Genomic DNA, 25,986 nt, shown 5'->3' with positions numbered 1-25,986 from the left:
ATGTGCCAAATCAACAAAAGAAAAGACAAAAACCAAATGATCTTCTCAATAGATGCAGAAAAAGCATTTGATAAAATTCAACATTGATTCATGATAAAAACTCTCACCAAAATGGGTACAGAGGGGACACATCTCAACAATAAAAGCCATTTATGGGACTTCCCTGGTGGTCCAGTGGTTAAGAATCTGCCTTCCAACGCAGGGGATGTGGGTTCAATCCCTGGTTGGGGAACTAAGATCCCACATGCTGCAGGGCAACTAAGCCTGCGCGCCACAACTACTGAGCCCCTGTGCTCTAGAGCCCGCATGCCACAACTAGAGAGAAGCCCATGCGCTGCAACGAAAGATCCCGCATGCCACAACGAAGATCCCGCATGCCACAACCAAGACCCGACCCAGCCAAATAAATAAATAAATAAATTTTAAAAATAATAAAAGCCATTTATGACAAACCCATAGCCAATATAATACTCAATGGTGAAAAGCTGAAAGCCTTCTTGCTAAATTCAGCAACAAGACAAGGATGCCCACTCTCACCACTTCTATTCAACATAGTATTGAAAGTTCTAGCCACAGCAATCAGACAAGAAAAATAAATAAAATGTGTCCAGATTGGAAGGGAAGAGGTAAAATTATCTTTGTATGCAAGACTCTATACAGAAAACCCTAAAGCCTCCGCACAAAAACTGTTAGAACTAATAAATGAATTCAGTAAGGTAGCAGGATTAGTATACAGAAATCTGTTGCATTTCTTTATACTAACAAATATCAGAAAAGGAAAGTAAAAAAAAAAAAAAGTGTTTAAAATTGCACCCCCCCCCAAAAAAAAACAACCTAGAAATAAACCTAACCAAGAAGGTGGAAGACCTATACACTGAGAACTATTAAACATTGATAAAGGAAACTGAAGAATATTCAAAGAAATGGAAAGATATCCTGCGGTCTTGGATTGGAAGAATTAATATTGTTAAAATGGCCATACTACCCAAAGCAATCTACAGATTTAATTCAGTCCCTTTCAAATTACCTGTGACATTTTACACAGAATTAGAATAATCCTAAAATTTATAAGGAACCACAAGAGACTCAGAATTGCCAAAGCAATCCTGAGGAAAAAGAACAAAGCTGTAGGCATAATCTTCCCAGACTTCAGACAATACTGCAAAGCTACAGTAATCAAAACAGCATGGTATTGGCGCAAAAACACATATGGATCAACGGCCAGAATAAAGAACCCTGGAGTAAACCCACACACCTATGGTCAATTACTCTTCGACAAAGGAGGCAAGAATATACAGTGGAGAAAAGACAGTCTCTTTAGCAAGTGCTGTTGGGAAAGCTGGACAGCTGCATGTAAATCAATGAAGTTAGAACATTCCCTCACACCATGCACAAAAATAAACTCAAAATGCCTTAAAGACTTAAATATAAGACATGACACCATAAAACTCCTGTGCCAACAAATTGGGACAACCTACAAAAAATGGACAGTTTCTATAAACATACAGTTTGCCAAAACTGAATCAAGAAGAAACAGATAATTTGAACAGACTGATCACTAGAAATGAAATAGAATCTGTAAAAAACAAAACAAAACAAAAAAACACCCAAAAAACAAAAAAACTCCCTGCAAACAAAAGTCCAGGACCAGATGGCTTTACTGGGGAATTCTACCAAACATACAAAGAAGAACTCATCCTTCTCAAACTATTCCAGAAGATTGAAGAGGAGGGAACACTACCAAATTCATTCTACGAGGCCACCATTACATAGAATAAAACATAGGGGAGACATTCTTTGACATAAATCACAGCAATATTTTCTTAGATCAGTCTCCCAGGGCAAAATAAATAAAAGTAAAAATAAACAAATGGAACCTAAACAAATTTAAAAGCTTTTGCACAGTGTAGGAAATCATCAACAAAAAGGCAACCCACGAATGGAAGAAAATATTTGCAAATGATGTGACGAATAAAGGGTTAATTTCCAAAATATACAAAGAGCTCATACAACTTAATATCAAAAAAACAAACAACCAAGTCAAAAAATGGGCAGAAGACCTAAATAAACATTTCTCCAAAAAGACATACAGCTGGCCAACAGGCACATGAAAAGATGCTCAACACTGCTAATTATTAGAGAAATGCAAATGAAAACCACAATGAGATATCACCTCACACTGGTCAGAATGGCCATCATCAAAAAGTCTACAAATAATAAATGCTGGAGAGGGTGTGGAGAAATATTAATATGTGGGAATATTAATATTCCCACTGTTGGTGGGAATGTTAATCGGTTTAGCCACTATGGAAAACAGTATGGAGGTTCCTTAAAAAACTAAAAATAGAACTACCATATGATCCAGCAATTCCTCTCCTGGGCATATATCCGGAAAAGACAAAAACTCTAATTCAAAAAGGTCCATGCACCCCTATGTTCATAGCAGCACTGTTTACAATAGCCAAGACATGGAAGCAGCCTAAGTGTCCATCAACAGATGAATGGATAAGGAAGATGTGGTGTATATATACAATGGAATGTTAACCATAAAAAAGAATGAAATATTGCCATTTGAAGCAACATGGATGGACCTAGAGATTATCATGCTGAGTGAAATAAGTCAGACAGAGAAAGACAAATATTGTATATCACTTATATGTGGAATCTAAAAAATAACATAAATGAGTTTATTTACAAAACAGAAACAGCCTCACAGACATAGAAAACAAACTTATGGTCACCAAAGGGGAAAGCGGGGAGGAGGGATAAATTAGGAGTATGGGATTAACAGATACACAGTACTATATGTAAAATAGAAAAACAACAAGGATTTACTGTATAGCAGGGAACTATATTCAATATCTTGTCATAGCCTATAATGGAAAAGAATCTGAAAAAATACGTGTAACTGAGTCACTTTGCTGTACACCTGAAACTAATACAGTATTGTAAATCTATTATTCTTTAATTTAAAAAAAGAAAGAATGATTTCTGGGTTCTAAGCATGAACAACTGGATGAATGATGATGCTCTTTATCGAAACGCAGAACACTGGAAGAGAAAAATGATGTGAACTTCCAGAACTGTTAGAGCTGCTTCTGAGGCATCCCTCCAAGTGGAAATGTTGGTTAAATGGTTCAGGACTGGAATAAGTTTTGTGTACAAATAGGGAGAGGGAGAGTATGAGATTTACAAGAAAAATGTGGAATTTGAAGAAAAGAGAAGGCCTAGGACAGAGATTTGAGGAGTGCCAACATTTAAGGATCAACTAGTGGAGTATAAACTGGCAAAGGAGACAGAAAGAAAAGAACAAAAGGAAAATCTAAAGAATATAGTATCATGTAAACCAACAAGGAGAGAGTGTTTCAAGAAGAATGGAGATCTCAATTGTTAAATGCTATTGAAAAGATGAGTAAGATAAGAACACTTGGGGGGAAAGTATTCATTAGGGATATGGATTTCATTGATATCTTTTAGAGAATGGTGGAAGCAGAAAAAAAAAACTCATTGAATTAGTTAGGAAATGATTGGGGTCTCAGATACTAGAAACAGATTATAGGCAACTTTTGAAACAGTTTGTCTGTGAGGAGGCACAGACATAATGGCTCATAGCTATAGTAGAGTGTGGAATCCAGGGAAGGTTGTTTTTGTTTAATATGAGAGACTTGACCATGTTAAAATATTGAAGGACTCAATAGAAATGTTGAAAATTTAGGAGAGGAGATAATGTTAGAAGCCTCCAAGAAGGTGAGATTCCAGAACAAAAAAACCAACACCATTCTTTACAAGGTAGTCTGGTTTTGGTTTTTTTTTTTTGTCTGCGCCACGTGGCTTGTAGGATCTTAGTATCCCAACCAGGGATCGAACCTGGGCCCTCGGCAGTGAAATCAATGAGTCCTAACCACTGGACCACCAGGGAATTCCTGGTAGTCCTATTTTTATAGAAGGGATAAATGGAAACAACTATCCTGGTGGCCAGTCACTAGGGGGAAATGGTATTATTTTCTATAGTGACCACCAAACTGAAACAGTAGCACTGTTTTTTACGAAAAATTGGAAACTTACAGAAAAATGATGAGACTAATTTAATGTGTTCCTATTATACTCGTCACCTACTTTTAACAATTTTGACATTGTATTATTTTTTATCTATTTTTATATTTTTGCTTATACTTAAATATGTATCTCTAAACAAGAACATTTCCCTTTCAAATCACAGTACCATTATTGCATCTAACAAAGTTATCTATAATTTTTAATATCATCTCATACCCAGTCCATATTCAGATTCCCCATTTGTCCCCCAAACGGTTTTATGGATGGTTTGTTCAAACCAGGATCTAATCAAGGACCTTGTGTTACATTTGGTGAAGTAAGTCCTTTTTAGACATAAATCCTGTGTTTTCCAGGAATCTTTTGGGTCTTTGGGCTATTTGTATCTGCCTCATTATAATCCTCTCAGTTCTATTTCCTATATTCCTGTTGAACTTTCTTTCCAGTTCTGAGGGTCTTTAAATTAGACACTGCTTTACTCTGGCAAAGTACCCAATGAGTACATTCTTTATAAGAGTCAGAGACACTTTCCTTCCTAATTGACCCAGTGACTGATAACCGACTTACCACAAAATCTATAGCACTTCTTCGGTTGTTGGTGTAAAACTAGAAGCCCTAAAGGAATACTTAATACAATTTAAGGAAGGGGTTCCTCCATTTGCTTGATAAGGAAATAAGATGGAAGATTGTGCCCTTGTTCTATTAAACCTGTTCAGCATTAAAACTATTATTCTGTACCACTAATTGCTGGGTTGTTAGAGTTTCTGTAGTTCTTTATAAACTTGAGCCCTAGGGAATCTATAAGGATATAAGTAAGGAAAAACTAGAAAGCTGCTTTTTCCAACAAGATATGCCTACTTTTACTGCTGCATTAGATCTTCATAAGGACTTCTAACATTTCACTGTTGAAGGACCCTGAGATTTTTAGGGCCATTTTATGCATTCATATTTAATGATCACTTTATTTTGCATCTTCCTGCCCCTGTGAACTCTTTGGAACAACTAGAGTGTAAACACAGTTCATTCCATGGAATTCTAGATATACTTTCTTTTTTAAAAAAAATATTTATTTTATTTATTTATTTATTTTTATGACTGTGTCAGGTCTTAGTTGTGGCACGTGGAATCTTTGATGGGGCATGCAGGATCTTTTTTTATTTTTAATAAATTTATTTATTTATTTTTGGCTGTGTTGGGTCTTCATTGCTGTGCTCGGGTTTTCTCTAGCTGTGGCAAGCAGGGGCTACTCTTCGTTGCAGTGTGTGGACTCCTCATTGCGGTGGCTTCTCTAGTTGCGGAGCACGGGCTCTAGGTGCACAGGCTTCAGTGTGGCACGCAAGCTCAGTAGTTGTGGCTTGCGGGCTCTAGAGCGCAGGCTCAGTAGTTGTGGCACACAGGCTTAGTTGCTCTCAGGCATGTGGGATCTTCCTGGACCAGGGACTGAACCCGTGTGCCTTGCATTGGCAGGCGGATTCTTAACCACTGTGCCACCAGAGAAGTCCCACGGGATCTTTAGTTGTGGCGTGTGGGCTCTTCATTGCGGCGCATGGGCTTCTCTCTAGTTGTAGCATGTGGGTTTTCTCTTCTCTAGTGGCGCGCAGGCTCTAGAGCACATGGGCTCTTTGTTGTGGCGCACGGGCTCCAGAGCACGTGGGCTCTGTAGTTTCAGTACGTGAGCTCTCTAGTTGAGGTGCGTGGGCTTTAGTTGCCCTGCGGCACGTGAGATCTTAGTTCCCTGACCAGGGATTGAACCCGCATCCCCTGCATTGGAAGGCGGATTCTTTATGACTGGACTACCAGGGAAGTCCCTCTAGATATACTTTCAACAAAAAATAAATTTAATATCTGGATAGAATATTTTCTACTACAGATAAATAGTGTCTATAACTAGGGACCTATAATAATAATAATCTGCCAGTCTGTAATAAGTTGGCAATCAGTCAAAAGTATCTATAAGTGTATTATTCTATTAGTGGGGCTTATTTTTACTGTGATTTGCAGAAAGGATCTTTATACTTTTTGGTACCCGTATCGTATCATATGCCATTATTATCTCAGGACCAAGACCAACAAGGAAGAAGTCTGTGTTGGGACAAAAAGGATTACCTAGGAAATGGAATCTCTAGTTTCTTTATAGGTTGTACCAATTTCCTTAGCAATTTACTAAATTCTACCTTGTGTGTAAAATATTTTTGTCATCTAAATTCTTTTGGAACTCTAGAGATGTATGAGCCATGGACTTTTGTTTGACCAAAGGGAAGGTATGTGTCTCCTTTAACATCCTCTAGTACTATATCTCTGTTCTAACTCCTGTATCTAGACTTTGGATAGAGGCAGGGGCAAATTCTCTTGTTCGGTTAAACTTTTTGGTGACTCTCTCAAACCATATTTCTAAAACTGGACAAAGTATTCTCTGTTTACTAGCTTTATGATTCCATTTCCATAGACTTTTTTTTTTTAATTAATTTTATTTTTATTTATTTTTGGTTGTGTTGAGTCATCGTTGCTGTGTGCAGGCTTTCTCTAGTTGCGGCGAGCAGGGGCTACTCTTCCTTGCTGTGTGAGGGCTTCTCATTGCGGTGGCTTCTCTTGTTGCGGAGCATGGGCTCTAGGTGCACGGGCTTCTGTAGTTGTGGCACGCGGGCTCAGTAATTGTGGCTCGCGGGCTCTAGAGCGCAGGCTCAGTAGTTGTGGCACACAGGCTTAGTTGCTTTGCAGCCTGTGGGATCTTCCCGGACAAGGCCTTGAACCCGTGTCCCCTGCATTGGCAGGCAGATTCTTAACCACTGTGCCACCAGGGAAGCCCTCCATAGACTTTTTTTTTTTTTTGCAACTGTATTATAACTTTATTTAACTTGGTAAAAGCCAAAATTGATGGTTCTTAACATGGTATGTGGAGATCAAAATTAAAGAATACAAAGTACCTTAAAAAAAAAAGCATTCAGCTCAATCCTGGTTCCTTCAATATTACTGCCAAACTTCTGTGAAAGAAGCCTTGTAATAAAGACTAACAGCAACATGGAAGATGATTTAAAAAAAAAAAAAGTTCATTTATCAATTTAACAATCTTGAAAAAAAGAAAGTGACTATAATACTTGATGACAGACATCATGTTTAAGTAGAAAACACAAAGATTAAAAAAAAGTAATATCTCTGAAAATATTGCACAACTTCAGGTGTTTCCTCCAAATTTGCTTTATGTAATTGGATATAAATTAATGAACAAAAACTTAAGCAAGATACATGTAACAATTTAACAGAACCTGATAATCTAATTTCTTTCAATTTTTCTCAAACTCATCATGGGGCTTATAAGAAAATTAACCAACATAGATACTCCTACAGTTGAATGTCAAATCTTTAAGTGCTTATGACATACTAAATTCTTCTATAATGCAATTATGAAGAACCCTTCAAGAGACTTGTGTTTTGTATGTAGAAAAGTGTTAAAGTCAAATGTTCAACTCAATATAAAATAATAAGAAACATTTCTGATTTGTTGGGTTGAGATTACTTCTCCTTTTGCTAATGAATGATTTTTTAGCTGTAATATCACGGAGTTGAACAAATATGTCACCTTTGAGTACTTTAAGAAAAATAAACACATGCTAAATGGATAAAACATTACAACTACATCCTTACTAGGCCATCTCTACTTCTAACACTTCAGAAGCTTAGAGATTTGGTGTTCTTACATTAACTGCAAGAAAAAGATAAAAGAGAAATTCCTTCTTTTTTGAGATCACAACTATGAAGTCATGTGGTTATACAAATTCTGCATTTGTGTGCAAAACATGAAACACATTTATCTTAATTCTCCCTGCTTAGAATTGTCAGTCAACTAGCAGGACTGTCCTTCCAAGAAACAGAAATGGAGATGTGTTTTACATAACTTCAATAACCTCAGCACTACAATACAGGGAAGGAGGTCACAGGAAAGAATAAATCAAAATTGTTACAACTGAGAAACTTTTCTCAGTTTAACCATGGTGCCACTTTCATTTTTACATAAGCATGGTGGCATAATTCAAGCTCAATAAATCAGAATTCTTAATGTTTAAAATTTACCTTGACTTTTAATTATCACCATATTAACAACCAAAATAATTAGGTGAAACACATAAGAAAGGGTAATATTAAATCCCACTTTACTAGAGTTGGTTTCTTGACACATTAACTCATTTTTTTTATAGAAAAGGGATAGTGCATCTCAGCTTGCTTACACACTAGGAGATCACTTTGAATTCTGCATTTCCTAACTGCAAACAGATATAGCACTTATAACAGGTTATAAATAAACGGGTTTTCAAGCATAGAGCCAGCCCCAACTATAATAATACACTATTTAAAAAGACCTAAGGCAATGAATTACATTTCCAATGGAAAAAAAAGAACTGTACAAACAAGCTTAAAACTACTTTTTTTGTGCCAGTGTTATAAAATGTAGCTTTTAATAAAACCTTGACCCAAATGCCAGCAACTTGAGAAAAGAATTTGGGTGGGGGGAAGAAGAAAGTTATTTCATTTAGGAAAAACAGCTACTATCTCTTTCCTAATCTTCGACATACACAATTTAAACTTATACAGCTGCTTTAACACTTTACACAATTCCTATGTACTGGAGCAGTAACAAGATCTAAATACAATTATATTTTTGAACACTGGGTCAAGGCTTTACATAAAAATACCTTCCTACTTTTCCCCCTAAGTTTCTAAAATATCACATACTTTTCCCCAACATCTGCAGCCATTCAGGAATATTTAGGAAACTTTTGTGCATGATCTTAATCCCTAATCCCTGACTCTCTGGGCTCAGTGACAAAAGATCAAAACCACCAAAAATGATGGTTCACTTGAAGTCAGATGAGAGACCCTGGCTCAATTAGTCTCGTAGGACGACAGCAGTGCTGCATCAACTGGCTCCATGCAGGAGGGGCATGTGAAGGATCTCATCAACCAGTCGTCTGTACAGTCCAGATGATAGACGTGCATGCACGGCAGAAATCGAATTGGGTCCCCGTGAACAAAGTCCATCATACAGATCACACACTCCCGGATCTTTTTTTCTGATCCATCTCTTCCAGGTTCATAAACTCCTTTAGGCAAATGCTGTGTAAGGCCTATTCTTTGAGCTATCCTAATTTGTTCCTCTTCAGTCAGCTGAGTTGCTGGGCGAGTCTGGCTAGGTGTTGGATGATAGACCGGAACTGGAACTTGTTCCTGATACGGCGGCGGCTCCTGATCCTGCTCCGTCCCCTCGCCAAAGCTAGCCCGGTCGGACTGAGACTCGTGAAGCAGGGAGATGTCATCCGAAGTGGGGGACTTGAGGCAGTTCCCCATCTTCCGGGGCTGGGGTGTGTGATCTGTGCGCTGTTTTGACAGTCTTCTCCCCTCCATAGACTTTTTAATTAGGCCTTCTGTCATCGCAGAGTCACAGAGGATGTGTGAATTAAATTGATTTTTTCCCTATTATACTTTTCTCCTATTCTTAATTATTATAATAATTTACCAGTCAACTTCACACTTCCCAACTGTGTATGGATCTGTGGTTTTGATTGCACAGCCTCTCATGACATTTTCTCTGACAACAGATACTTGACTTCCTGTTTTTGGAAACTCCTCTTATTTCTAGTTTTGTGGTTTACCATTCCTAAACTCTGGACAAGTACCTCTTCCATTACTAGCAAAGCAATCAAGTCCAGCTCTTGTTAGTTATTCGTTGTAATAGCACTCTCCATGAACCCTTGATTAAACTATTCTTCCCTCACCTGTCCATTGGCAAAAATACATATACCCCTAATTTCTATCTCGTATGTTACCTTGCTCCATGTAATTCCATCTAATGTCGTACAGTTAAACTGGGCAGATCATTTTGGCAAATCCACATTGAGTACATGATCCTACGAAGATCTGTGCTTTTCATCAGCATAACTAAGATTAGGATCTGAAAGTAGCAGGAGGAGATGCTAGTGAGGGTGCAGATGCTTTCAGGGCCATTCTTGTGGTTCTAAATAGTGAGATGACTTTTTAACCAGACAGGAAATTTGAAAGTATAAAAATGGGCTGTAAATAAATGCCCACTTTCCTAGAAACAGACCCATTTTGGTCTGTTCTGCTTCGGGATTCTTATATAATTCTATATCCAAGATCTAGTTATTCCTTTTTATTTTAATGATCCTCCTCTGCTTCTCTAATACTTCCTGCTTGCTCTTTTTTTTTTAAATAAAATTTTAAATTTATTTGTTTATTTTTGGCTGCGTTGGATCCCCGCTGCTGCACGCGGGCACTTTACAGCCGCGGCAAGCGGGGGCCAGCCCTTGCTGCGGCACGCGGGCCCCTCACCACGGTGGCCTCTCCCACCGCAGAGCACAGGCTCCAGGCATGCGAGCCTCAGTAGCCGTGGCCCACAGGCTCAGCAATTGTGGCCTAAGGGCTCTAGAGCACAGGCCCAGCAGTTGTGGCACACGGGTCCAGTCCAGTCGCTTCGCGGCACGTGGGATCCTCCCAGACCAGGGATCGAACCCGCGTTCTCTGCACTGGCAGGCAGACTTCCAACCACCGCGCCACCAGGGAAGACCTCCTGCTTGCTCTTGAGTAAAATAAACTACTGATTCCTTGGCCTCTGTCTAGATCACCTAGCTTCTAGATCTTTGGTTAAATAACGACATCTGCCTAGTTCTTTCCCCATCGTGACTCCCCCTTGATCATCCCTTTCCCATATCAACTTTTATATCCATGTCTTGACTGTTTCCTCTACCTCTTGGTTTTAAATTATTGACAACTCACTGGAGTATATTCGAAACCAAGGTGTTTAAGGTTGGCTTTTATTAGTTTGCTTTTTTACTTTACATTTAGGGATTAGAAGTGAGAGTAGTTTAGAAGGAGATACAGTTCAAGATAAGTACTAAAGCCATATTAAAGAGATAAAATAAGTTTGTCCAGTCACTTTTCTCTTTGACTAAGACTATGGTGGGAATTTTTTTTTTCCACAGAAGGCTACACTTAAGTAAAAATTCACTTAATTTAGATATTTTTAAAAGGTAGTTGATACATCAAAAATTGTCACTTTCTTTTTCTTTTTTTTTTGGCCATGCCATGCGCCTTGTAGGATCTTAGTTCCCCGATGAGGGATCAAACCCATGCCCCCTGCAATGGAAGCGTGGAGTCCTAACCAATGGACCACCAGGGAATTTCCGAATTGTCACTTTCTTTTAAAAAAATTTTTTAGAGATGGGAAGGGGAAAGAAATGTGGTAACAGAGTAAGAAACGTGATTCCACAGTACAGGCAGAGAGATCCATCTTTTCCTTTTAAATAAGAGGCAGGAAAAGGAGATAGATACAGAAACCGAGATAGATTTAGGGGCTGTTCATGTGCCCTGCATTATACTAAGCATTTTACGTTATCTCATTTAATTTTCACAACTTCCCACTTTACATCTGAGAGAACAGGCTTAAAGCCCTGAGTAACTTGCCCAAGACCACACAACTTGTAAACAGCTCCAGTCTGACTTTTAACTTCACACCCTCAACAGCTCTGCCTCTCTGGGTGGGTAAGAAAGTTACTCGTAGGTGAGACTGATGTTTGTTAAGTAGGAGTAAAGTTCATCTTTCAATTTATAAAATTCCTTAGAAATCCTATCGTCTCACTGCTTCTGTATCACTTTATAAGAAAAGAAAACTAAGGTCCAAAGACTTTAAATAATTCAAATCCAAGCTAGTTAACCAGAAATATTCAGGCAGTGCTTTCCTCTGTATTTTAAAGGCTGGAATTACTTAATTTTTGTATTACATAATCAGGTGTTCTTCTATTTTACCAATCTACAAAATGTGATAGTATTATGTATATTGTTAATAAAAGTAATGTATATACTCTATATAGAATTATCAGAGTATTTTAGAACAGGTTTTCGTTCAGTCTTTTGTGATTTAATTGCCCATTTTAAAAAAAATTATAAAAACTATCTAATGTCATTTGTTTTTATGTAATAATAAACATACATTTTATACATTAATAAACAATTTATTAATTTAATATATGCATTCTGTATTTTTTTGTGAAATTAATATTTTAGAGACTGGTGAGTGAGATTAGGCAGAAGATTTAAGGCTTAGAAAAGAAAGCTTTGTCTAGATAATATTAACAGAAGTGCTGGGATACAAAAGCAAGAAATATTCTTTTTTTTTTTTTTCCTTTTTGGCCGCGCCATGCGGCTTGCAGGATCTTAGTTCCCCAACCAGGGATTGAACCCGGGCCACAGCAGTGAAAGCGCCAGGTCCTAAACACTGGACCTCCAGGGAATCCCCAAGAAATATTCTTGATGGTGATTTAATTGTAGACTCTCAGGAACAAATGGACCTAAAGTATTCAGTACTATACTGACACATGCTTTGTTATGTTAAGTAATAACCAGCATTGTTGACAGTGGACCAGTTACAGGCTTTTTTTGATAAATGTCAAGATCTAAAAGAGGAAGAAATTGAGGCTGATGGTCCATGAGAAGACAGGTCACCTATACCAAGAAATGGATACTTTTAGTTAAAACTTTTAAATATTCATGTGCTATGGATGATAGTAGCTTTCAATAGAAACGCTCCCAGAATTTACCTATCCTAAAGTGTCATTTGGAGGAAAATTATTGATAAGATTATAGTTCCTTTCCAACAAACAGCCAATCTAATATATGATCTATACAAAATAAACTGTAAAACTTAGATATTATATAATATGTTGAAACGCATTGTGATAAGTATAAAGAGAAGGGTCAGATCTATTCAGTGGAAAATTAGTTTTTCTCTTAAATTATCCCAGAACAAGGTAGACCCTAACTGGTTATTAAAAATATGTTAGGTAATGAGACTGCATGGGTGAATAAAACATGGCTGTGGTCCTCAAGGAGCTTAAAATGTATGAAGAGAGATGATTAAGTAAACAGACAACTGCAACTCAATGTATAAAGTGCTATAATACTGTTAAGTCCAGGATTCTATGAAGTCACATAAAAGGGGCACTAATACCAGAGTAAGGTGGGATCGTTACTACCCATGATATGAATCCTCAAGCATAGTGCTAAGCATATGGTAGGCATTCAATATTTGATAAATTGGAACATACCTGATTTAAAAAACAAAACAAAACATGAGCCTGGACTTAATATTTGCTTAAAACAATGTCTTTAAACTTTATACCAAAATGTGTTTCCTTATGAATCCTTTTCATGTTGCAATAGTAATTTCAGTGACCTTGTAAATTAATCAGTACCTACAGCTGATTCTTGAATGTAACTGCTACTAGACAACAGGAAAGACTTTGTACTTTAGGAGGAGCTGTGTCCCATAGTGCTGGACACATAGTAAATGTTCAAAAATAACAACTACTTAGTTTTTTTTAAAGCTTCAGAATTTATTCAGTAATTCTCTACCCTCACAACCAAATTCTTTAAAGGAATTTCTTATTATTAATTATTAAGATTGTGTATAAGTGAGAACTTGAAAAGTATGATTCTTGTGCAATAATAAACACTATATTAACCAGTGGGAACTCTGAACAAGTAAATGAAAGTCTTGTCCTTGGCAAATCTGAAATAAAAATGGCTTACAAACGTTATATGGTATACTAGGGACACTTTACATATGATTGGAGTTAAAACTAATGCATATGAGCAATTAGAGATCAATGCTAAATTCTATGGTAATGACTGTAAATACATTATGACTTCATTGATTAATTCAATAAATATTAGGCTCCAAATTTATGATACAGCCTACAGTAGGCCCAGAGATAGATTAAAAAATACAGTCTGGGGAACGAGGAAGAAAACATAATCATTGTACAGTGTGATTTAATGCTACTATAGAAAAAGTACAAAGTACTGTTGGTGTACAACAGTTGGTGTTGTCATATGTGCTTAATTTTTTTAAAAAACAGGCAATATGATATAATTTTATTGTGACTGTGTCTTATTTGTTATCTGATGTATTTTTTAGGAACTTGTATAGTATTTTTCTATTTTGTGAAATGAGATTAAAAAACCCCAAGGGCTATTTATAAGTTATGAATTAGTTGAACATGCCAAGAACTCCTATTTCTCATCATATTGTAGTGTACCTTTTATAAACTATATTCAAAGCCAAGTAGATATAATTCAGTGAGCAAATAAGATAGCTACTTGGTCAACTATTTAGTATGTTGTGCAGATCTAACTAGTAGGAATAATTATATGTTTTAAAAAGATTATACAATATCTCTTAAATATTAGCTAGCTTTGATCAATTTAACAGTCCTTTTTCTTATTTCTTATTAAGGGTCTACTGTATTTGTTGGTAACAGACCAGGGGTTTCTCACTGAAGAAAAAGTTGTTTGGGAAAGCCTACACAATGTTGATGGTGATGGAAATTTCTGTGACTCAGAATTTCATCTGCGACCTCCTTCTGATCCTGAAACTGTATACAGAGGACAACAAGATCAGATAGATCAGGTAAATTTGTTGTTTTATCTTCTTCATATTGTTTAAAGTGCTCATTCCTTTCAAATGTGAATTTAGTTATCCAAATTTTTGAACTAAAGATTTGTTCATTAATATACTTGTGAAAAAAAAAAAAAAAAAAATATATACTTGTGAAATTTTCCTGACACTTCCTAAATAGGTAAGTTATTATTCTACATGTACATTAATTGTACACTTTGGTTCAGAAGGCCAGATTATATTGAACTGTGAAGGTCATGGTAAAGAGTTTAAATTTTATTCTAATTGTAGTAGGGAAGGTATGCCAAGTATTAAACATGGAAGTGACATGATCTACTTTACCTTTTTTTAAATTGAGGTAACATTAGTTTATAACATTATATGTTTCATGTGTATAACAGTATATTTCTACTTCTGTAAAAAAATATGGAATGCTTCACAAATTTGCGTGTCATCCTTGCATAGGAGCCGTGCTAATCTTCTCTGTATCGTTCCAATTTTAGTATTTATGCTGCCGAAGTGAGCACTACTATACCTTTTTAAAAACCTGCTATGTGGCAAATGCATAGGAAGGACACGGTTGTAAGCAGACTAGCAGTCCAAGCAAGAGGTGATGATGGCTTAGCCTTGGTGGTAGAGATGAAGAGACAAGTACATATTTGAGATCTATTTTGGTTAGTCAGAAAAAGTAGAAAAGAGTCTTGAAGATAGCATACACTGGATAAAGAGTAGGGGGGTGTTCTAAGCCTTAGAGTCCAAGGTAAGGAGGAACAGACACTTACAGCAGGAGCTGCACTACTGAGCAGAATTCTTATTTAGAACTGAGACAGATGAGATTTTTGCCTGCTATTGGTTGGTAGGCTTAGAGCCACAAGTGTGTTTATTACTAGAAGTATAACAGTGATGTGACATTTTCCTCAACTGAGGCAGAAATATGTTTATGTTAAACAGTTGGCACATGTTTCGCTGATAACAATTTAAGTGCATAGAGGCTGTGTTCATTTAACCATTATTCATTGAGCAGTTGTATTGAGCACTATAACTACGTCCTGGGGACACAAAGATAAATCATTCAGTCCTGTCCTCAAAGATTCTGCAGTCTAGTTGGGGGGGCAGGTATTTGACCAACTAATATTATATGTTAAGTTCTATAATGGTAATTTGAATAGCAAGCTATGAATGGACGAAAGAATACTCGGTTCAAACAAATGCTGATCTTTCTAGGACTCTTGGCTTTCCTTTGACAAACAGCCATAATAATCAACATACTCATTTTCCTTCAGAAGATATACAGGGGCATGGTTTTTTAAGTGTTACTTAAGAGAAATATACAGGATTTTTCTAACCACTGTATGTAAAAAATAGTGGCACAGGAATGAAGTAAAGCAATAGATTGCCACAGTAATCTAGTCGTAAGGTGTTGAGAATATATGTATGATATTGTCTTTAAAAGTAGCAAGGAAGGGACTTGGCAAAGAGCAGAGTTTGAAGAACTGAGGAGAAAAATTTGAAGGACAAATTCTTGATGTCAGTAAGATAATCATGCTAGATAGTACAAGGTCTTCACAGGCAACAACCTTTTACATATCCTCTGTGGTTATTTAAAATTCTCTTATTTTGAGGGTAGATTGGGGGAGGTGCACAAGAGTAGTCAAGTTTCATTCAGCACTAATTCTTTTTTTTTTTTTTTTTTTAGCACTAATTCTTAATAAAAGTGGATGTTATGTTAGATAATATAACTTTTGACCAAAGATGCATCACTTTCTCTCATAGGAAATAATCTGGGTCTGTGTGTAGGAGGAGAAGGGCATAGTTAAGTAACTGAATATGATTGTATGATGGACAGCTATGTTGGCTTTAAAAATCATCTTTTGGAAGAATATTTAATAAATAATCTTGGGAAGTTCTTATGACTTTTTTTTAAACAGAAGACTTTTATGGCATTAAATGGAAAAGAAAGCAGATTATGATAGTTTCAGGGGTTGGGAGATGGGAGATGTGTTTGTGTTTGTGAATATAGAAAAAAATGATTAATATATAACAATTATATATTAATTGTTAACAGTAGTTGGCTCTGTGTAATGATATTATGGTAATCTTAACTTTCTTATTTATGCTTTTTTCCTTTGTAACAATTTTCTACAGACATGTGGTTTTTTTTTTTAAGCTTTTCTGAATGCCTTATATACTGCTTCTAGAAAGAATTCCAAATGAATATTTAAAATATTTATAACAATGGCAACATCACTGAAATAATTTCATACCTCCCAAACAGAAATAAATAGAAAACTTCTATTTTTACATTTACCCTCTGGTATGTTTTTTAAAAGCCACTCTCATAGGTTTGTAGATATAACCCCTATATTCACACACGTTAGTTCTTGGATAAAATCTCATAGCTAAAAATGGTTATCATTTAATTTCTTAGGACTATCTTATGGCATTATCTCTGCAACAAGAACAGCAGAGCCAAGAGATCAATTGGGAACAAATACCTGAAGGAATCAGTGATTTGGAACTAGCAAAGAAACTCCAAGAAGAAGAGGATAGACGAGCTTCTCAATATTACCAGGAACAGGAACAAGCAGCAGCAGCTGCTGCTTCTGCTTCTACACAGGCCCAGGTAAAAACTAGTGTTCTGATTCTTAAATATAATGATCACTTTAGCAATAAAGAAATTTGTGCTGAGATAAAAACGTTTAAGTTAGGTATTGACTCTGTTAGCATTTTTAGCATCCATGGATTTTATGACATTGTCCTAAGTTTGTGATTATCTTAATATATTTCTAATTTAGTTAAATTTACTTTTTCTGAGGTTCTGATGGGAAGATTTTCCAAATTTATTAAGTTCTTAATAGCTTCAAACAATATAAACCAATTTGAACAAATCTTTCCTATCAATTAGAAGGCAGTATGAGGTACTGCTGGAAAGAGTATAGACTTTGGAGCCAGATAAATGTGGATTTGCATTTTCTGCTTCTGTCTCCCCTTACTAGGTGCAACATGGACAAAGTCCTCTACGTCTCTTAGCTTCATTTTCCCTATCTGGAAAAAAGAAGATAATACTTAACCCTTAGGTTTGTGGTTAAGAATAAATAATGTTAGCATTTAATCCAATGTTTGACATGTGCTAAGTATTCAACAAAGATTAGCACCTTTCCACTTTCACCAGCTAAATATTTTAAGTGCTGAAAATGTAACTAAGGGGGTTTCTATTTCTTAAATCTCATTTCATTAAATGAAAAAAATATTCCCCTTCTTTTATGTTTGTACCATGCTAGAACTATTCCTTTGATTTGGGTATTCAAGAAAGCTTGATGCCCTTTAAGGTCTGATGAAACTTTAAATATAGAGGTCTCTATTAAAATAGGTATAACATTTCTATTTCTAGAAATATTGACTACTCCAAGCTTAAAATTTAAAACCTACCATGTTATGATTAGCTTTTCACTAAAAAAGTTCTCTCATTTCACAGAATACACATTTCACACTCTGAGTCCTCAGGGTTTTTTTTCCCTCCTTTTAAAATCTGTTTATTATAGTATTTAATGAGATCTTGGAGAACTATTGTAGCTTGCCAAAAGGTGTCACCTTCTTTAACATTTCCTAAACTTTAACATAAGTTATCTTGAATTTGAGTCTTCAGGCAATATAACGCTATATGTTATTTATTGTTTGAAGTTCCATTTACTTAGAATAATGGATACATTAATTATATCTATTCTGAATGATAGAGGCAGTTATTCAGATACCATATCACATAACAAGTCTATACACCAATAGCCTTTTTCCATTAATAATTCCTTTCACTCCTGTAGTTTTTCTTTCTAGATAACTATGCTTAAGCATCTTGGAAAAATTGTGGTAATTTTTTCCTGTTTATTTTTCTTAAAGCAAAGCCAGCCAGCACAAGCCTCTCCATCGAGTGGCAGACAGTCTGGGAATAGTGAACGTAAACGAAAGGAACCTCGAGAAAAAGATAAAGAAAAAGAAAAGGAAAAAAATAGCTGTGTCATTTTGTAACAAGTGTGGATCTTGTTGGAACCATCTGTATGTCTTCAGAAACAAAACCATAGGCGGAAAGGAAGAAAAACCGATAAATACCGTCTGTGCCTGATTTCCCAATGGATTTTGTTCATGTTTTTCAGGGGAAAGGTTGTTACTTAGTTACAATCAGACTTTTTCAAGTCACACAGTACTCTTTATGAGCTGGAGTTTCATGTTACAAGTTGAAAATGCTGTGTGTTGTCATTCATGAAAAATAATGCACTTGTAGCCAAATAAGCAAATCACAGCAAATTTGTGTCATAGTGACATTCATAACTCATATCAGTTAGTAAGCTATTTCATCTTCTGTTCTAACAATGAATAGAGGTAATTGATTTTGTCTGATTCCTTCCTCAAATCTAAATATTAGCACAATAATTTCTGAAATTAATTTTTACAATGTTAAATTATGATCTAATCCATGAGAAACCAGGGGTTTAATATAGATTTAAAAAGAAAAAGACAAGACAAAAATAACAAGAATAAATAACCCTCAATTGTATATTGGACTAGTTCAGCCCTTGAACAGCTTTACCTTTCTTTAGGAATGTACATTTTAGATATATCTTGAGAACTGATAATGGAGCTTGGATTTAATTTAGATAGAAAAAAAAAAGATTTGTATTTCTTTTCCAATAAAAAAAAATTACATAACACCAATATTCATCTTATCAAAATCAAATCTTAATAACTTTGTAGTGTTATAAAATTTGAGGAATTTTGAAATCTTTAATATAGGTTACTTGGACCACAGTTACTATTTATTTATAGTGTGATAAGTGAGTATAAAGAGGAAACCATGTGGATGCTAGGCCTTGTAAATATGGAGATGTAGAAATAGAAAAGGAGATAGTTCAGTGTCTATCTTTTTCTAGAATTACCTTGAACCTTAAATTTTAAATCATGTTTATTTTCTAGAAAATTAAGTATACTTATTAAAACCAACAAAAAAGCACATTTTTGAAAGGATGTTAGATAATCTCTGAGTCTAGTGGAAAAGCATTAGTAAAAATCTGTTTGAGGATAAGAATTTGGAGGAATTTATGTAGAAGCAATCAGATTATTCTAACTTATGAGAACCAAATAAACCTATAACATCTTATAGTGTTTCTAGGATTCAGAAAGAATATTTATTGAACTTTATTATGAGGCAACACATATTTTCCTGTATTTCTATAGTTTGGAAAACTATCCTTAATAGTCCTTTTTATATGCTTTATATTTAAGAGTTTGTTTTAGTCATTTTTGAAAAGACTATTGCTGCTGCAAGTAGTTACGTGATTTACATTCTAAGCCTCAGTAAATTTGTTTGTTCAAGAGCATCTTAATCTAACCTGAGCATCCACTTGGAGAATGCTTTTTGTGGTCTGGGATGACAAAAGACTACAAAAAAAATGTGGTCTTGATTTCTTAAGCTATGTCCTTAACATTCTCCGTGATCCAGGACCAGATATAAGATAAATCTATATGTAAAAAGTAAAGTCTTATTTATGGAAGAAATTATTCTAAGGGAAATATCCAGGGTCAAGCTGTATCTTTTACATCCTTCTATACTGCATGTCTGTTTATGTTATACCATTTGTTATTCCTTCAAATTTCATATGCTAGCATGATAAGTCATCAGAGAACCTGTTTGGGGTATAAAACTTTCATACAAAATATTTGGTGAGTCTCTTGATAATAACCCAGAATATGTGTATGTTGCTAAAGTAATCAGATGTACTACAGAATTCTCTGTTGGCTCAAACAAGTTGATTTTTAGGCCAAGTTTATTCTTGATATCACTCTGTTGGTTAAAGGAGGAAACTCAAACCTCAGGGTTTGTTTTTCCCAGAACAGATAATAGTGACAGTGCATTATATTTTATTAAGAAGCAAAACAATAAATCCTGAGAAATTAAAAAAAACATATTTGAGGCATATTTTTCCATAATTATATACTTAACTATTTTTTGCCCTTGAAAAATATATGTGTAGAAGGTATTCTTCTGTTAATTGTTACTGTCTTAATTTGTTCCAAAGATAACACTGCCATTCTGCAGTCCCATTAGAAGAAAAAAAAAAATTCACTCAAAACCAGCAGTGCTGCTATCAGATAAGTAAATGTCAGTGTATACTTATAAGAAATAACTAAGAAATGTAATGTGTTTGTTAATTCAACCTTTTTCTATGTAATATTTCCCAGTCAGGCTTTCTTACATTCCTGGAATTCAGTTTGATATACCAAGAGTAATAATGATAAAATGTTTACTTTGAATACTGTGGGGGGAAAATTAAATGTTCAATTCTATTTAAAAAAAAAAAACAAAAAACTTCTGAGAGATACTGTTTTCCCATCCTTGAAAGTTATAAAGAATTTAGAGCTATTATGTCTTTATTTTGCTCAAGTCAACAAATTACATATTCAGACATTTCATTGTTGGTTTAGGTACACTGGAATTTGATAGTGGTATATTAAAGTCTTTCCTTCACAGTATTTTGTAATGCTTGAAAACTGTTACATGTGCACTGCTAGTAGAAATTAGAACTTAAACATTTTTGTTTTTAAGATTTATAGGCTAGATTAGAGACACATTTGCATCAACCAGTCACCTCTTTTGCAACCAGAGCTAGCAAAAGAAGCAGATGAATGAATGGATATGGTCATTGAACTGTCTGATACTTCAAAGACTTTTCCTTAAGGTTAGTGACCAGTCTTTGTTAACAGTATGAAAATTTTCTTCATGTTAATCCCATTGAATCAACAACGCTGTGATTTATAATATGTTATCAACACTAAAAAATGCATCGTGTGTGTGTGTGTGTGTGTGTTTCTGAAGCAAGGATCCATGACTTCTAATAGATTCTCAAAGGAGTCTCAGATTTAAGAATCATCATCACCAAGCTGTTTGAGGCAGCTAAAATTGGAATTGGCTGCTTCCTATAATATGCTGTTTCAATGTGCATAGGTAAAGTAACTTATTTCATGTTTCAAGATGTGAAGTTAGTAGTTGAATGAGACATAGATTTAAGGTTAGGATTAGTCTTTGGAATATATGTATATATTTTTTGTCTAAAATTTCTAGTATTTGACTACTTATGTTTTGAATTCTTCCTCATACTTCTTGATCTCAGCTTAATTAAGCAAGTTACTGTCAGAGATTAGTTGACTGAACCCAACATTAACCATTTTGTACTTTCACAAAACCTTAACACTTTGTTTTTAATGAATCACCAACTCAGTTCACTAAGAGACAGAAGATCTTGAGAGGAAAGAGGACTAGAAGTAAAATATATATTTAAGGAAAGAACTATCATATTAATGTTGGCATATAAAGCAGATATTTGTAAAATTCTGCTGGAGAAAAATCAAGGCAAGAATTTCTAGAACTGTCCTAAAACAATCTCATTTATTTAAAATTTTTTTTAAAAAAAGCAAAAAGCAAATTGATTGTATTTCACTTAACTTTCCTATTCAATGGAGTTATTGTAAAACATGATGGAAAGCTTATGGCTTTTACCTATCACAGAATATTTGGGCATACAACTTAAACTATAATAATACATTTACTAATGTTTGATAAAGTAAGATGGAGGCATTAAAGATGGCATATAATTTGTATTTTAAGGTATGGGAAATGTGAAATTCTGAATCATTTTGTCTAAAAACCTGGCTTTTATCTCGCCTTTGGCAAATTTACCATGCCTCAATTTACTCTAAATATCTAAAGGATGCTCATTTTTAGTCCTTTGCACCTTGGAATAAAGGACATAGTATAAGCACAGGGTATTATTGAAATAATCATAAATATTACACACATCTTTTGTTCTTGAATGTGTAGATTTTTTCCCCCAATGACAATATTTCTAAAGCCAGTTTTTTGTTTTTTGTTTTTTTAATGCTGTCAAAGTTTGTAGAATTATCTTGTCTTTGAGCATGGCATCATCTCTTCCCCCAATTTTTTTTTTTTTTTTTTTTTTTTTTGCTGTGCTGCACAGCATGTGGGATCTTAGTTCCCTGTCCAGGGATCGAACCCGTGCCCCCTGCCAGGGAATTCCCTCTTCCCCAAATGTAGTATTTTACAGTTGCTTTTGTGTTCTGTGGGCTATAGGATCAAAACCAAGAGTATTTTGGGAGTATAAAAGCATTAAAAATCTATTTTTTTTTGATATCTTTCATATTTCTAAATATTTAGATTCTCTTTGCCTCTTCATGGAACAAAGTACAATGGGATCAGGTTACTAATACATATATGTAAACATTTTTGCATGGATGGAATTCATTTAGATCTCTTAAGTACTGTCCTTTTTAGGGCTATTTAAATTATTTCTGTTTTTTAAGTGTAAAATGTTATTTGATAATATACAGTTAAATTTCTTTTAGAAAGTGACCGAAAATAGTAAAATAACTAACCAGAACCAGAGTTCTTAGGTCCTGTAGTAATTGAGTGTCCTTTTTTACTGATGTCCAACACTTCTAAAGCTCTTGGGAAAACATAAAAAATTGTGGTTACTCTTCTCTAGTGACACTTTAAAACTAAAATTATAATTGAAGGCTTCTTGAACAAAATATACTGCAATATAGAGATAATGCAGGCTAAGGGACAAATTGCAGGACCCTGATAAGTTTAACTGATTCTGAAGATCTGTCTAAATTTTAACTCATGCATGTCTTACTTAATCCCATTGTTTCTGCCATTAGAAATTAGAGTTTAATAAATTGCGATACACATATATATTTTTACATGAAGGATTCTAGTTTCTAATTTCACTTTTCTGATCTCAAAAAAATTCAACTCAAAAAACAGGGTAAAAGTCTTCAGCTATTGCCTCAAGTTTAGCTTTATCCTGTTGAGCTGAGAAAGGACGAGATTTGTATTTGTCTGCTTATAATAGATTTTTTTTAGGGCATGGTACTATCCCAGATAAGGTGTTGAAATACCATGGCAGAAACATAAAACCTAAGCTTTAAACCACAGTAGATTTAAAGAACAAAAAGTTGTAGTGTTATTCTATAATGTCTCTACTTCATCTGATATTAATTCTAAGAATTCCTTCAAATCACTTAGTAATTTGTCACCATTAACTTTACAAACCTTGTATCTATCCTAACTGTAATATCCTATCTTGAGAGGCAGGGGTGCCTCCTAGATTAGAGGGTGGACAAAGCAAAATTCTTCTGAAGGTGATCCTGGCTTATTTGGCTCTAGTAGTCACAGCTTTAATAGGAATTCAGGAAACTGAAATACCCATTTAAATTCCCAAATCAGTGACCTGTCCAAATGAGCATTATAACTGAAATACCCTGCAGAGCAGTTCTAACTAATGAAATGTATTGTAAGACTAAGATTGGCATTTAATCTGTCCTGTATGTCTCTCAATTTTGTCAGTTTTTGTTGTTTTTTACATCGTGGTTGTATGAAATAACCATTTTTTTCCAGGGTATATAGATGACGATTTGAAAAGCTTCCAGTAGTTTTTGTTTAAATGCTATCTTCTCAGTAAAATGACAACTATTGTTTTCACACATCCACATATCACAAGTAGGACAATATGATCAGAGATTGATGTATGATTGCTACCCAACAATCAGCAAAAGGGATAATCTTCACTTGTGAAACTTCAGAGGTACCCTGAAAGTCATTTCCTAAAGTTAGTGCATGAGTCTTTTTTCCTTGAATTGTGCAGAATAATTGGCTTTTGGCACATATTTGGAGGAGTAGCAAGTGAAATGGTATAATGACTGCAGAGAAAGTGATCTTGAAATACAACAAGAAAAAACAAATTTTCTTCTTCCACTTTATTGCCCAGCTATTCGGGTCAGGAGGTTGCTATGATAGATCTCTATGCCAGGCCAAGAATGGCCAATTGAAATAGAGTTCTCAAAGAGTTTAAATATATAGATTGTGTACGAGTGCCTATTTTTTTTTCTCCTCCTTTCCTTTACTATCTTAATGCCCTGTCTACTTCTGAAATAATTCATCTGTTTTGCTTTATGACCAGCTTTAATTCTAGTTGTAGAATAATAGCAACCCTAGAGATTGATAGAAAAGAGCATTGAAATACATTTTTTGAATAAAGATACCTAAAAGCATCTACCCAGCTTAGGGTTGAACTGAATTTCTATGAAAGAAAGTTATTGTTTTATATGCTAATTATGCTAAAACTTTGATTTTAAAAAGTAAGTCTTAAGTTTCAGAAATTTCATTTTTGGAGGATACTCCTAAAAAAGGCATATTGAACACAGATGGGAAAATATAAAATATTTCTGAAAGAATTATTCAGTATTATTCAACGTTTAATTTCATGTTTGTCATTGTACCACAAGGATAGCGTCATTCTTGGATTAAAATGTTGGATTTTTGTTAATATACTTAAATCTGTAACCAGTGGTAACACCCTTAGTATTTTTTATTATAGATTATATTTTATTTCAATAAACTTTGATATTTAGACCAAAAAGTCTTTCTGCTATTTATATTAATCTCATTAAGCTACTTCTTACAAATGTTAAGAGTGGGGAAATGGGGAATTGACATTAATTCACATTTACTTAGGATTAACTCTTAACATACTTGGACCAACTCTTGATAAAGACAGTGCTTTTCCCTCAAGAGACAGTGAACAAAGAAACAATTAACTCTAAATTATATAATAGTTAACTACCTGATCCCAGTGGTAGATTTGTTATATCTGATACTTCTATTCTCTTGGAGGACTAAGTTAGCAAGAACTGAGGAGGGAATATTTTCTCTTTACACCATGCCAATCCTAATATAAAGTTTTTTGTCCAACAAAGTTTTTGTCAGCCGATGTCTGGCATTTCTCTGTGAAAGCTCTCTTTCTTTCTTTCTTTCTTTTTAAATTAATTATTTATTTATTTAGGCTGCACCAGGTCTTAGTTGCAGCATGCGGACTTCTTTTTTGCAGCATCCAACTCTTAGTTGTGGCATGCGGACTCCTTAGTTGCGGCATGCATGTGGGATCTAGTTCCCCGACCAGGGATCGAACCTGGACCCCCTGCATTGGGAGTGCAGAGTCCTACCCACTGGACCACCAGGTAAGTCCCTGTGAAAGCTTTCTTAGACTCCCCAGCCTTCTAGACAGAATAATCATTCCACACAGTGTTTTGACGACTTCTCCTCATTTATAGCACTTAAGCTAGACTATGAGCCTTTTAAGAACAGGGATCATGTTTTATTCATCTTGATTTTCTTGGCAATATTACATGATCATTGGCACTTTAAACGAACCTAATATCTACTTAGAGGAATTTTTTAAAATACCTATGTTATGTGGTAAGTTATTGCTTGCCTGTCCTTTAAATAAGTAAGATAAGTAAGTTGGGTTATTTAATCAGTTTTCCCCTTTAGCATAGAAGTTATATAGATAGAAGGAACCAAAATCCTTAATCTGTTTCCCGCTACCCCCTGACTCCCCTGA

The 25,986-nt window shown here is 35.0% G+C and overlaps 2 protein-coding genes and 1 non-coding gene across 3 annotated transcripts in view; 1 reads left to right on the top strand and 2 right to left on the bottom strand.

Annotated features, from left to right (window-relative positions):
• The window catches only part of MINDY2 (MINDY lysine 48 deubiquitinase 2), a 71,960-nt gene extending 53,266 nt beyond the window's left edge, over positions 1 to 18,694 (top strand). Inside the window, exons 7-9 of the mRNA XM_061182072.1 lie at positions 14,357 to 14,530; positions 16,947 to 17,141; positions 18,413 to 18,694. Of these exons, the coding sequence (XP_061038055.1) occupies positions 14,357 to 14,530; positions 16,947 to 17,141; positions 18,413 to 18,541 (498 nt within the window). The 3' untranslated portion in view covers positions 18,542 to 18,694. The remainder of the gene's footprint in view (positions 1 to 14,356; positions 14,531 to 16,946; positions 17,142 to 18,412) is intronic.
• On the bottom strand, positions 8,932 to 9,450 carry LOC133085157 (RING finger protein 11-like). The gene has a single exon (XM_061182071.1). The coding sequence runs from the start codon at positions 9,448 to 9,450 to the stop codon at positions 8,932 to 8,934; it is 519 nt and encodes a 172-aa protein (XP_061038054.1).
• On the bottom strand, positions 14,939 to 15,045 carry LOC133085878 (U6 spliceosomal RNA). The gene has a single exon (XR_009699676.1). It is a non-coding gene; the product is annotated as a U6 spliceosomal RNA (small nuclear RNA).
• Positions 18,695 to 25,986: the final 7,292 nt, after the last annotated feature.

This window comes from Eubalaena glacialis, chromosome 2 (assembly GCF_028564815.1).
Source record: "Eubalaena glacialis isolate mEubGla1 chromosome 2, mEubGla1.1.hap2.+ XY, whole genome shotgun sequence".
NCBI lineage: Eukaryota > Metazoa > Chordata > Mammalia > Artiodactyla > Balaenidae > Eubalaena > Eubalaena glacialis.
This window is presented reverse-complemented; position numbering and strand designations above follow the sequence as displayed.

Coding starts and splice junctions, on each gene's coding strand:
- LOC133085157 (XM_061182071.1), bottom strand. CDS start 9,450: ATGGAGGGGAGAAGACTGTCAAAACAGCGCACAGATCACACACCCCAG.